Source organism: Tachysurus fulvidraco, chromosome 4, assembly GCF_022655615.1.
Source record: "Tachysurus fulvidraco isolate hzauxx_2018 chromosome 4, HZAU_PFXX_2.0, whole genome shotgun sequence".
Classification (NCBI taxonomy): domain Eukaryota; kingdom Metazoa; phylum Chordata; class Actinopteri; order Siluriformes; family Bagridae; genus Tachysurus; species Tachysurus fulvidraco.
In genome coordinates this window covers 123,308-137,500 of record NC_062521.1, presented here as the reverse complement: position 1 = coordinate 137,500, position 14,193 = coordinate 123,308, and the positions used below count along the sequence as shown (strand labels likewise).

General features: G+C 44.2%; 2 protein-coding genes across 11 annotated transcripts in view; both read right to left on the bottom strand.

The window, feature by feature from the left end:
• The window catches only part of pacs2 (phosphofurin acidic cluster sorting protein 2), a 32,755-nt gene extending 30,886 nt beyond the window's left edge, over positions 1 to 1,869 (bottom strand). For 6 of the 8 annotated variants that reach the window (XM_047812697.1, XM_047812699.1, XM_047812700.1 and 3 more), the window contains exon 1: positions 1,459 to 1,868. In XM_047812697.1, the coding sequence (XP_047668653.1) occupies positions 1,459 to 1,577 (119 nt within the window). In that variant the 5' untranslated portion in view covers positions 1,578 to 1,868. Of the gene's footprint in view, positions 1 to 1,458 lie in introns of all 8 variants that reach the window. The other 2 variants (XM_047812703.1, XM_047812704.1) reach the window with 1 other exon arrangement.
• Positions 1,870 to 3,237: 1,368 nt separating this feature from the next.
• Positions 3,238 to 7,232, bottom strand: srsf5a (serine and arginine rich splicing factor 5a). 3 transcript variants are annotated; one of them, XM_027155490.2, is made up of 8 exons: positions 7,087 to 7,232; positions 6,513 to 6,654; positions 6,339 to 6,409; positions 6,125 to 6,244; positions 5,922 to 6,000; positions 4,462 to 4,535; positions 4,268 to 4,375; positions 3,238 to 4,104 (listed from the first exon to the last, which is right to left on the bottom strand). In XM_027155490.2, the coding sequence occupies exons 2-8, from the start codon at positions 6,636 to 6,638 to the stop codon at positions 3,849 to 3,851; spliced, it is 834 nt and encodes a 277-aa protein (XP_027011291.1). In that variant the 5' UTR covers positions 6,639 to 6,654; positions 7,087 to 7,232; the 3' UTR covers positions 3,238 to 3,848. The 3 variants fall into 3 exon arrangements, with proteins under 3 accessions (XP_027011291.1, XP_027011293.1, XP_027011292.1); XM_027155492.2 differs by having other exon boundaries at positions 5,931 to 6,000; positions 7,087 to 7,231; XM_027155491.2 differs by lacking the exon at positions 7,087 to 7,232 and adding an exon at positions 6,907 to 7,029.
• Between the last annotated feature and the right edge of the window lie 6,961 nt (positions 7,233 to 14,193).

Below are 14,193 nucleotides of genomic sequence, written 5' to 3'. Positions count from 1 at the left end.
ACTAAGAGGTCGGTTAGCAAAGTAGCACTGAAGTGGGATGTTGTGTGTGTTGTAGTGTTGAGTATATATTAGCTTTATTTGCTATATCTTTGGTTAGCTTCCTGTTAAATAAGTTAGGATCTGTCACTGGAACCTAAACAGGGTTAAGGATAACAAAATATAGAATATTAAAACTAGCCTTTAATTTACAGTTAAATAACTAGCTTTATAATTAGCTGCTAACAGTTTAAAAAGACGTGTACTAAAAGTCAGTGAGACATTGAAGTAAAAAAATGTTTATTAATAACATAATTCTGATGATGAATTAGGAAGCAATCATTCCTTTTATTATTAGCATATCATCATGCTAACGTATGGTTCCAATGCTCAGCTGCTGCTTGGTTAGTGCTTCATTATTAATCCATCAGGATTAATATTACTATATTATTATTATTGTTATTATTAACAAAGAACAGAATCTGGACATTCCAAAGAGTGTCTCAGCCTCCATGTGAAACGTGTGCTCAATCCTTAGACAAGACAGAACGACACGAGCTTAATGTCCTTACTACAGTTCTGAATATTTTATAAGTATAAAGAATTGATTAGCCACATCCCTGAGTCGTGCTACACGGTCCCCATCATCTCCTGGTCTCTCCATCTCTGCATCTCCCAATCCTCCAGCTCTCTGTCCTCCATTTCTACATCCACTCATCTCTCTTCTCCTGTACCTTTAATGCTTAGTATAAATGCAGCACTCGTTTTATTCTTCTCACACTCTGTCGAACAAAGAGGCCGAATAAATATTCACTTCTCTTCCTTTGACAGCTCCTATTAATCAAAAAATGCTCACTCTATCCAGCATGGTGTGTGTGTGTGTGTGTGTGTGTGTGTGTGTGTGTGTGTGTGTGTGTGTGTGTGAGTGAGAGAGAGATATGATCCAGGGTGGTGAGATAATGTTGTCAATCTGAGTCTTTCTATTCCTGGAGTCTCCTCTCTGTCCTAATACTGTCTGAGTTCCTGGACTTCAGTGTGGGTTTTAAGAACCAGTGACAGTGCAGCAGATCAGATCTTATCTACAGAAAGTGAGGTCCTTGGCAGCACAGTGACGTCACAGGGTTTCTAAATTGCGTTTGTTTATTTGCTTGTTAAATTGGACAGGTGTAAACACGCGCGCATGCTATGATGCAATCTGTAAAACGTTACATCTAATGACGTCATTCAGAAAAGAAAGTTATCCGCCTCCATACAGTTAAAGCAGCCGCATAAATAACCTGGCGCGCGCACACACACACACACACACACACACACACACACACACACACAGACATACAGACAGTCTTTCACACACACACACACACACACACACACACACACAGAGACATACAGACAGTCTTTACACACACACACACACACACACACACACACACACACACACACACACACACACACACACACACAGTCCTGTGACTCCTGTACCTGGGCACACAGCTCGCGGAGCTCCCATCGATCTCCCAGGTAGCGAACAGGTTCATGGGGACAGGTGTGTTGATCGCGCCGCTCCCAGGGAAGCTCACACGGCCGCTCCGCTCCGCCATGCTCGCGACAAAAGAGGGCAAAAAAACGAACACCAAAAAGCAGCAAAGTTCTACACTGTCCTACACTGCGTGCGTGCGTGCGTACACACACACACACACACACACACACACACACACACACACACACACACACCTTTATAAATCCCCGGTTCGTGCAGAGCTCGTGCTCGGTGCGCGCCACTTTATGTCTTTCATCCCACAAGCTACGTACTGAAAACTGCAGTACTGAATAACCCCCCCAACATATTCTCTCTCTCTCTCTCTCTCTCTCTCTCTCTCTCTCTCTCTCTCTCTCTCTCTCTCACACACACACACACACACACACACACACTGTCTGGAGCTGCAGGAAGTCACGTGACTACGGTCATCCCGCTCATCCCCTATGCGCGCTTACGATCTACGTTAATTCAGTTGGGGGAACAGATAATAATAATAATATAAAATAATAATAATAATAGTAATAATAATAATAATATAAAATATAATAGTATTATAATAATAATAATAATAACAAGAATATAATAAAATGTAATAATAATAATAATAATAATAATAATAATAATAATAATAATGAGAAGGCTTTATTTTATTGTTTAGTCCCCTATAAACAGTGAATCTATTAACATTATATTTATGCTGTTGATCAGATTCACACAGATTCTCCTCAGGTTTATTGGGGGTCAGAGGTCAGAGTGCACCTGTAAATAATTATATATTATATATTATATACTTTTACTGTGTACAATAACAACAAAAGTTGTCACACTTCTATAATAGTGACAAATGATCAGTAATGTAAAAGTTAATAGAATAAAGCGAGTGAGATGCCGTTTGTCCTTAAAGCTGTGTGTAATGAGCAGTATTGTGTTCAAGTAAACAGGATAAAGGTTCAGACCTTCAGGACAAAGTTCATTTCCTGTAGAAAGAAGAAAGAAGAGTGTGTGTGTGTGTGTGTGTGTGTGTGTGTGTGTGTGTGTGTGTGTGAGAGAGAGAGAGAGAGAGAGAGAGAGAAGCTGCAGCTTTTCACTGAACATTTCACACACAAGGACATGAAAACTTTTTATTTCTCTGTGTACTGAACATTTTATATGAAAAAATATATTAGAAAACAGGTTAAAAATTCAATCTTCACATCCTGCAACACGTGTGTGTGTGTGTGTGTGTGTGTGTGAGAGAGAGAGAGAAAGAGACACACACAGCTGTTTTTGTTATTTCAGTTAAACTCCACATCCCATTAATCTTTTTATGGTTCAGCCTCACAGCGGTGTCACTGCGCCACCTAGCGTTACCACACAGACTGTCAGGAAGGTCAAATGAAACGAAACATCAAAACAAAAGGGAAAATGGTGTATTATATTTACGTTTATACGAATAAATAAATGTGTGAATATTAAGCAGACTGCTGAAAGCTGGATGATCGGCAGGAATGCTGATTAATTTCAGCAGCAGTAATGACAGGCAGCTACACACAGGGTGCTGAGGACGTTCATAGCTGTTGTGACAATAAGAACTAACCGGTTTCACAACTTGCATGTAAACACAAAATGTGCAGTGTGTTAAGCTGCAGTGGTGTAAAAGGAACAGGTTATGAGAAAATCAACTTAATGCATTTAGTCCACCAGACCAGGGTTAATTATTGCACCGTAACAGACACACAATGTAACCTGACTGATTCACAGTTTATTTCAGTAATAAATCCTCATTAGAAGTTACAGAACCAGAAAGACAAATTACAATGAATGAAAAGAAATGTGTAAAGAACAATGGAAAACACCTTCATACACACACACGCACGTCTGGTTCTGTTTAAATTGAAATCTACTACAAAAACAGAAAAGCGTACACATCGTCCTCCAGGTATAGTTGATAGGTTGGTGTTAAGTTTGATCTGTAGCTCTACACCAGAGCGACTATACGGTGGAAACACATGGCCACCAGGGTCAGCATAACCTGCCCAAGACACCAATATACACCATGTGCACGTGTCTCATCTGCTTACCTCACATACAGTTTCTTAACATCTAATAAAGCTCCATACAGAAAAATCAAATAAAAATTTTTTAATAAAAATCAAAAGGTTAATAAGGTTCACTCTCGGTAAAGATAAACATACACAACCTGCAAGTGACACATTCAGATGTGAACCAACCTCAGTGTCTCTCTCTCACACACAACTCATTCACTTCCACTCACTCACACACTCATTCACTTCCACGCTCTCTCTCTCTCACTCACACACACACACACACACTCTCTCTCTCACACATTCGCTCAGTGCTGGCTTTCAGTGGATGCTGAGCGAGAGCGAGATTGTTTCCTGGGAGTTGGAGAGCGGGAGCGTGAGCGGGACTCAGACTTGGCCGAAGTCTTCTTCTCCGGAGTACGACTGGGTGAGCGAGAGCGGCTGCGAGAGCGTTTCTCTCGCTTGCTCTCACGTTTATCCTCGCGGCTGTGGCTCCGACTGCCAGATTTGGAGCGAGAACGGGAGCGAGAACGGGAGGAGCTGCGAGAGCGACTCCTGCTGCGGCTGAACAAAAACACACAAGTTTAACCGGCGCCGTATCACACAGAGCTGATATAACCGTGTATGATATAATAGTCGGTGTTCATTGCACCCAGTAGAGTGTATAGAATGCAGTGTTTATTAAAACAGCCGAACCAATAAACCAGAATGTGTTGACAATCCGTACCTCCTCTTACGATCCTCAAACAATTTTAGTTTGCGGCCGTTCAGTTCTGTACCGTTCAGCTTCTCGATGGCGTTCTTCATATCGCTGTGTGTGGCAAACTCAACCACCCTAACACACACACACACACACACACTTAAATACCACATCTGTACATCAGGGTTAACAGTGTAAATGTTACTGTATAGATAACTCACCCCTCGTTCTTGTTTGCCCTGTGAGCATCCACAAACGTCACGTCTCCCACTTTCCTCATCAGGTCCTTCAGGTCCTAAAGCAAAGCAGCAACCCCAAGTTATTAAAAAACACACACTGGTACACACACACCCCCTAACCCTTTACACAAATCCTGACTCAAACACATTCCGGTCACAATGCCAGGTAGACAAATGGCCAGCAGGTTAGAAGACAGACTGGTGACGTCTGATAAACAGTAATAAAGTGCAATATAACAAAAGCTTCCCAGGTTTTTCTGTCCTCCTGCAGGTGATCTTTTACTTTTGTAAAGGCAACAGCAGTGATGCTGCACAATGCTACACTAACAGAACAAACGACAGCATGGGGCACTAGAGAAACTGGAAAACAGTGAAAAAAAATAATGGAGTGGACAGTATGATCATCCTGTACAGGGCAGTGTGGTTCATATCAGGTGGCTGATTGTAATGTTCAGACACTGTGTGAATAAAACAGTCATAACATCTCTGTCAGTTATGACTGCGGTGGTGTTTCAAACAAACACAAGTAGGGCATTAAGGGGCACGTTATTACACACACGTCACCTGTTGGACAACTGTGGCATCGACTTGATCTGATGAAGGAGGTGTGAAATCTTGGTGAGGCCATTCAGGAGCAGATAAAACCCTGTTACACTCAAAATCCAACCCCTGAGCTGTTTGTTTATATCTACTTAATATACACACATCTATACCAACCTTCAATCACCCGGAGTGTGTGTGTGTGTGTGTGTGTGTGCACTCAGTTATAAACCATGACTTATTCATCCCATTCCAAAACCACTCCTCATTCCTCCTCCAGGGCGATCCATTTTTTTTGGCCCACCCCCTCCTCCTACAGTAAACACCCCCCCTCCCTGCATCCATCATGTAATCTAACAGTGTGTTGGTCCACTTACCGTTCCAAACCACAGAAGACATTAGCAAAGAAGCCACTTGTCCAAATAGCAAACGGAACCAACGCGGTTTAAACGACCTCCGGCCTCCGTAAGCACGGACCCACCAGACTCAGCGAGAGGACTGTGTGCGTGCCCCCCACGACCAGAATAAGACCCAAACGGGATGGGGTGGGGGGGCAACCTGGAGGCCCCAGAGACCCTCCACAGGGGGTTACCCATGTCCCATAAGGCTATGCTGCGCTACAACTGCGTATGGGGAGAAGCACTATTCAGAACACAACCAGCAGAGGGCGCTATGCACCTCACGGGCTGCACATGCAACTCCAATTAAACCAGAATACCAGAGCACAGCTGTTAAAGAAAAGGTTTAAAGAGATGGGACTCAGTTAGAAAATAACCAGACTAAACATTTATAAACTAAATTCATATTTATCATGAAGAGGAATTACGCACAATTTTTAGCCTTCCTAGTGTAGCGTGGTGAAAACAGATGACAAAGGGTGCAAATGGATGGAGCGTGCGCACTTTTCTCACCTGCCAGCTGATACGGGACGACAGATTCTCCACGATAATCCTGTGCTCTGTGCGCACGGGAGGGCCGTACCTGGGGGATTCAATCAACAAAAGGCCAGTTTAGTCTGTTAATGAAGATTAATCAGTGATGTACTGAATATCTATTTATATCCATCATAATGCAGACAGACAGACAGACAGACAGAGAGAGAGACCTGGATCCTGCACTGCGTGACTGTCGGTAGCCTCCGAATCGAGGAGAGAACCGGCTGCCTGCTCCTCCTCCACCTCCACCTCCTCGACCACGACGAGAGCGAGCATGCTCAATGGTCACCCTGTACAACGGGAGTGAGCACAAGATCTCACACACAATTCTACATCAGTGATCACACCAAACCATTCGCTCTAAACCAGGACTAAAGGATTTACCTCTCGTTGCAAAGCTCCTTTCCATTTAACTCGTACACTGCATCGTCCGCATCTCTGTGGTCATCAAACTCCTACACACACACACACACACGTCAGTGCTGCAGTTCACTACAGTGTGTGTGTGTGTGTGTGTGTGTGTGTGTGTGTGTGTGTGAGTGAGAAACAGCCACTAACCACGAAGCCGAACCCGTTCTTCAGGTTGATCTCTCGGATCCGTCCATAACCCTTGAAGAACTTCTCCACGTCTCTCTCCCTGGCGTGAGGACTGAGGCGGCCGATAAACACACGACATCCGCTCATGGTGACGATCTGAAATCTGAGTGAAGCAGATAGTTGTGTTTCATTACGAACTCTCAGCTCGTTATACAACACGTCGCGCTGACAAACCGCCGCTAACTCCGCCATTAGCTCGGCCTCACAACGCGCATGCGCACTAGCGCACTGATCGCCTTAGCATTGCGTTAAAGCTTCCAAAATGTATTTCCCAAAATAACCCCAAAATAAGCCACATATATGCGTAATATTAGGCCCGAACATCATTTATACAAAACAATCGTCGAATTTTTACCTGTAAGAAAACTAATATGACGCAAAAACAACGTTTTTTCTGCTTTATAAAAGCTGCTAAATCTCGTGCTGACATAAAAACACAGAAAAATATAGAAGGTGTAAAATATATTACAACATGAACGGTTTAGTTACTGACACTAAAACACTAATAACCCGAACACACACACGACGCGCTCACCTCGCTGCTCTGACGGAAAATGACAAAATGGCGTCCGAGCAAAGAAGCTTACAGGAAGTGACTGGAGCGGGTGAGGGGCGCGTGACAAGGGGCGGGGCCTAAACCTGCGTCACTACGTCGTCCAACCGAAAACGAGGCTCACTGTCGTAGATATCTGTGGCTGACTTTATACAGTAAAATGGCTGCCTGAGCGGACACGTGGTACACACACACACACACACACACACACACACACACACACACACACACACACACACACACACACACACGTGTATATATATATATATATACAGAGCCGATCCTGACCTCCCTGGGGCCCTAAGCAAAATTCTGCTAAGGGCCCCTCCTACCTGACCCGTTAGCCATGTGAACCATTTGCCACACATTCACACTTGACATCGTCTCCTCTACTAACAAATTTAAGCATAGCACCTGTAAGTTAGAGATAACTACTATTCATTGTATAAGCTGCATTAAGCCCCACTTAAACTGCCTCCCTCAGATTCCTTTTTATCCATTTTCAAATATAAAATACTATTTATAATATGACTTGGCTCTTACGATATTCAACTAGTGAATATGCAATAGCAGATATCAGCAATTATTTTTACTAGTGTAAAATGTACTTCCTAATATCAAAAATATGGTTACTACTAGAAATCACACTCTTAATATTTACATTTTAAGTATTGAAAACTGAATTCTTGATATCAAAAATCTATATCATGTGAATGTATACAAGCTAAAATGCTTGCCATTCCGTATCACTGTGTTCTATAGTATGCATGAGACCAATACTTGATCCCTGATGGTTATTATTTACTGAGGGAGGTGCATTCATATTGCCCTGGCATTATGCCCATTCCATTGTAAATCCATTGGTTTCCATATTGCATTAACGTTGTTGGAACGTTGAGAGACTATAAACATTGTCATTTAGGAGTATCACAATACTTTTTGTACTGGTCCCCACTTTTTTTTTCACTTTCCATGGCCAGATGGATAACTCCACTTCATCTTGTCATCTACACAGCAGGGGCAATTCTAGGGTCAGTGCTTTAGGGTGCTGAGCTCCTTTTCAGGGTTGCTAAAGCTAAGGCTATGATCAAAAGGCACACAGAGGCCTGTCATTTTAAATGTCTATTATTATTATTATTATTATTATTATTATTATTATTATTATTATTATTATATAGTGTCTCACCTGATTCTGTCTTTTTTCTTTTAAAGAACTGTCGTATGTCCATTGCTCACTGGCAGGCCACAGACAGACAGACAGACAGACAGACCGACAGACAGACAGACACACACAGAGAGAGAGAGAGAGAGAGAGAGAGAGAGAGAGAGAGAGTAATGCTAGGAGTTCAGGAGTGAAGCCTGGTTCAGGTTAAATCCTCTGTGTGTGAGGAATGAATAAATACAGCAAAGTGAGTGAGTGTTTTCACACATACTGCTGGTATACAGTGATATGTCGTTTATTTTCACTCTGGTCCAAACGCCAGGGCTTTGTGTTTCCATGACGACTGACCAGAAAAGACGCACCTGACGTCATGTTTATACGACTCCCGATTATTAAAATGAGTATCAAATTGACAATAAACTTTACCAACAGTGACACACGTACGCACTACACAGGTACGCAGTTTTTTGTCATGCTGCTGTTTTTGTTTCACGCTCTAGCAGTTAATAAACAGAACTGCATGCGTCTTGCGGAAGAACATTGTAACCAGCGCTATTTCTCTATGTTTATGACTATGGACGAGTCACTCAGGTCCTGGGCTATTCCATAGCTGCGGCGACCCGCTTTACTAAAATATTAATAAAAATTGTAGGAGTGCTGAGCTCCTTTTTAGCCTCGCCCATGCTACACAGTAAACATTAACACGCGCTGTAAAATGAGGCTGGGCCTTGCGTAATTTGCGGGGCCCTACACAACTTGCGTAGTGTGCGTATAGGGCCGATCGGCTCTGTATATATACACACACACAAACACACACTTACTCTACCATTTAAGAAGATTTTTGCAGAATCTCTATAACGGTTCATGTTTATAAGTGTGAAATATAATCTGTCCAGTGAGTCCTGGCTCTTCCCTGGACTATGAAACATTTCTAGACCCGCATAAAGCACATCAACTGGTTCCTCTCGACTCAGAACCCTAACCCTATCCCCAACCTGTGTATGAATAGTAAACAAATAACTTTATTTAAACCTGGTTAAAAACAACCTTTGTGTGTGGTGTTGGTATCTACTTGAAAAAAACTAAAAATGCTTCAAACTTTTTAAATCTTTATTTATCTTTGTAAAACTGTAATATATTTCACATCATAAAATGTGTTTCCAATCTAGGTTTAAATCTGATACATGTAGAAAAACGTCCAAAAGTTGTTCAGTAGTGAAGTAAATCAAAAGTAAATGCTGATTATATGATGTACAAAACTCAATAAGGTGTGTGTATCCATGGCAACCTGTGATATTAAAAAAAGCACAGTATGCATACAAAATAATCACTTATTCTCATACGTTAATGTCATGTGGTCCTAAAGCCCTGTGGTTAGATGGTTTATAGCCATAACACACACACAGGTTATGGCTGCTCTTCCATACGGTTGAGTATGTGAGGTGCAAAAAGGGCGGAGCTTATGTTGGCATTTGATCAGCTCAACAGTTTGGTCAATGAACATATTCTGAAATTTTATACTCTCATTCTGGGCAACTCTCTCTAACCCTAACCCAATCTCTCTCTAACCCTAACTTAACCCCACTCTCTCTAACCCTAACCCCACTCTCTCTAACCCTAACCCAATCTCTCTAACGCTAACCCATCTCTCTCTAACCCTAACCCAATCTCTCTCTAACCCTAACCCCACTCTCTCTAACCCTAACCCCACTCTCTCTAACCCTAACTTAACCCCACTCTCTCTAACCCTAACTTAACCCCACACTCTCTAACCCTAACTTAACCCCACACTCTCTAACCCTAACTTAACCCCACTCTCTCTAACCCTAACCCCACGCTCTCTAACCCTAACCCCACGCTCTCTAACCCTAACCCCACGCTCTCTAACCCTAACCCCACGCTCTCTAACCCTAACCCCACATGCTCTAACCCTAACCCCACATGCTCTAACCCTAACCCCCCACTCTCTAACCCTAACCCCACGCTCTCTAACCATAACCCTACCCCCACTCTCTCTAACCCTAACCCAACACTCTCTCTAACCCTAACCCCACTCTCTCTAACCCTAACCCCACTCTCTCTAACCATAACCCTAACCCCACACTCTCTAACCATAACCCTAACCCCACACTCTCTAACCCTAACCCCCCTCTCTCTAACCCTAACCCCACGCTCTCTAACCCTAACCCCACTCTCTCTAACCCTAACCCTAACCCCACTCTCTCTAACCCTAACCCCACTCTCTCTAACCCTAACCCCCCTCTCTCTAACCCTAACCCCACTCTCTCTAACCCTAACCCCACTCTCTCTAACCCTAACCCCACTCTCTCTAACCCTAACCCCTCTCTCTCTAACCCTAACCCCACTCTCTCTAACCCTAACCCCACTCTCTCTAACCCTAACCCCCCTCTCTCTAACCCTAACCCCACTCTCTCTAACCCTAACCCCCCTCTCTCTAACCCTAACCCTAACCCAAATCTCTCTCTCGAGATTTTCCATTATTTGCACTGGGAAAGATTTCCAACATGGTGTCTGAGGAGGAAAACAACAAAAAGTTAAAAATACAGATAATTGGAAGGTAAACTGTTTTTATATTAGTTCCCTTTAATGAAAACCTGCACTCTCATGTTAGTTTATTGCTATTAATACTGATATCTACTGACACGAATACAGCTGTAAATTTAAAACAAAGCACAGAGCTGTTGATGTTGTATAGAGCTTTAAATTCTCTAAATTCTGTCTAAAATCTCCTTTTTAGTGCCGAATCCCTTCCACTAAAGCTCCGAACACCTGAGAGTTCTCATGACTTCTCACGTCAGCGTCACTGTGACTGTGCCATCAAGCCACTGGTTTATTAATGAAGGTCACATGACCAGGTTTATAACTGGATCAATCTAAGCCCCGCCCCCTTTTGTTTGTCTTCTGTAAAATCGTGTCACAATCAAGTTGTAAATTTAATTTCAAGTTTTCTTACATTATAAATTTAAATGATCAAATTCTGAGATTCTTAATGACCAAGAAAGAAGGAAACAAAAACAGAACAGATTGTCTGATAGATTGTTTAAAAACAGATTATTTTAAACATCTCTTCACCTCACACACACACACACACACACACACACACACACACACACACACCCCTCACATACATACACACACACACACACACACACACCTCACACACACACACCCCTCACATACATAAATACACACACACACACCCCTCACATACATATACACACACACACACACCTCACATACACGCACACCTCACATACACGCACACCTCACACACACACCTCACATACACGCACACCTCACATACACACACACCTCACATACACACACGCACACCTCACATACACACACGCACACCTCACATACACACACACCTCACATACACACACACCTCACATACACACACACCTCACATACACGCACACCTCACATACACGCACACCTCACATACACGCACACCTCACATACACGCACACCTCACATACACGCACACCTCACATACACGCACACCTCACATACACGCACACACACCTCACATACACGCACACCTCACATACACGCACACCTCACATACACGCACACACACCTCACATACACGCACACCTCACATACACGCACTACATCCCTACACACACCCCTCAATACACACACACACCTCATCATACAAGCACACCTCACATACACGCACTACACACTCACATCACATCCCCTCACACCTCACATACACCACACACACTACACCCAATACACGCACACCTCACATACACCACACCCCTCCCATACACACACACCTCACATACACACAACACCTCACATACACGCACACACACTCACATACACGCACAACACCTCACATAACACGCACACAACCTCACATACACTCACACACCTCACATACACTCACACACCTCACATACACGCACACACCTCACATACACCGCACACCTCACATACACCAGGCACACACCTCACATACAGCACACACCCCTCATACTACACACACACACCGCACATACCCCTCACATACCCGCACATCTCCACCTCACTCACATACACGCACACACCTCACATACACGCACACACCTCACATACACACACACCTCACATACACACACACCACACAAACACGCACACACCTCACAAACACTCACACACCTCACATACACACACACCTCACATACACACACACCTCACATACACACACACCTCACATACACACACACCTCACATACACGCACACACACCTCACATACACGCACACACACCTCACATACACGCACACACACCTCACATACACGCACACACCTCACATACACGCACACACACCTCACATACACGCACACACCTCACATACACGCACACACCTCACATACACACACACACCTCACATACACGCACACACCACACAAACACACACACCAATACAGCACACACCTCACATACACGCCACACCTCACATACACACACACCTCACATACACGCACACACACCTCACAAACACGCACACCACACAAACACGCACACACATCACAGACTCGCACACACCTCACATACACACACACACCTCACATACACGCACACACCTCACATACACACACACCACACAAAAACACACACACCTCACATACACGCACACACCTCACATACACGCACACACCTCACATACACACACACACCTCACACACACACACACCACACTCACCACACACTCCATACACGCACACACCTCACATACACGCACACACCTCACATACACGCACACACCTCACATACACACACACCTCACATACACACACACCTCACATACACGCACACACCTCACATACACACACACACCTCACATACACACACACCTCACATACACACACACCTCACATACACACACACACCTCACATACACACACACACCTCACATACACGCACACACCTCACATACACACACAACTCACATACACGCACACACCTCACATACACGCACACACCTCACATACACACACACACCTCACATACACACACACCTCACATACACGCACACACCTCACATACACGCACACACCTCATACAGCACACAACACACATACACACACACACCTCACACATACACGCACACACCACCATACACGCACAAACCTCACATACAGCAACACACCTCACATACACGCACACCACCTCACACCACACCCTCACATACACGCACACACACACACCATCACATACACGCACACACCTCACATACACGCACACACTCACATACACGCACACACACACTCACATACACGCACACACACCTCACATACACGCACACACCCACATACACACCACACCTCACATACACGCACACACCTCACATACACCAACCACACACCTCACATACACGCACACACTCACACTACACCACCACACCTCACATACACGCACACCTCACATACACGCACACACCTCACATACACGCACACCTCACATACACGCACACACCTCACATACACGCACACACCTCACATACACGCACACCACCTCACATACACACAACACGCACACATCACCACACACCTCACATACACACACACCTCACATACACGCACACACCTCACATACACGCACACACCTCACATACACACACACCTCACATACACGCACACACCTCACATACACGCACACACCTCACATACACGCACACACCGCACAAACACACACACACCCATCACATACACGCTCACACTCACATACACGACACACACTCACATACACCACACACCTCACATACACGCACACACACTCACATACACCACACACCAACACACATACACGAACACATCTCATATACTCACACACCTCACATACACGCACACACCTCACATACACGCACACACACCTCACATACACGCACACACACCTCACATACACACACA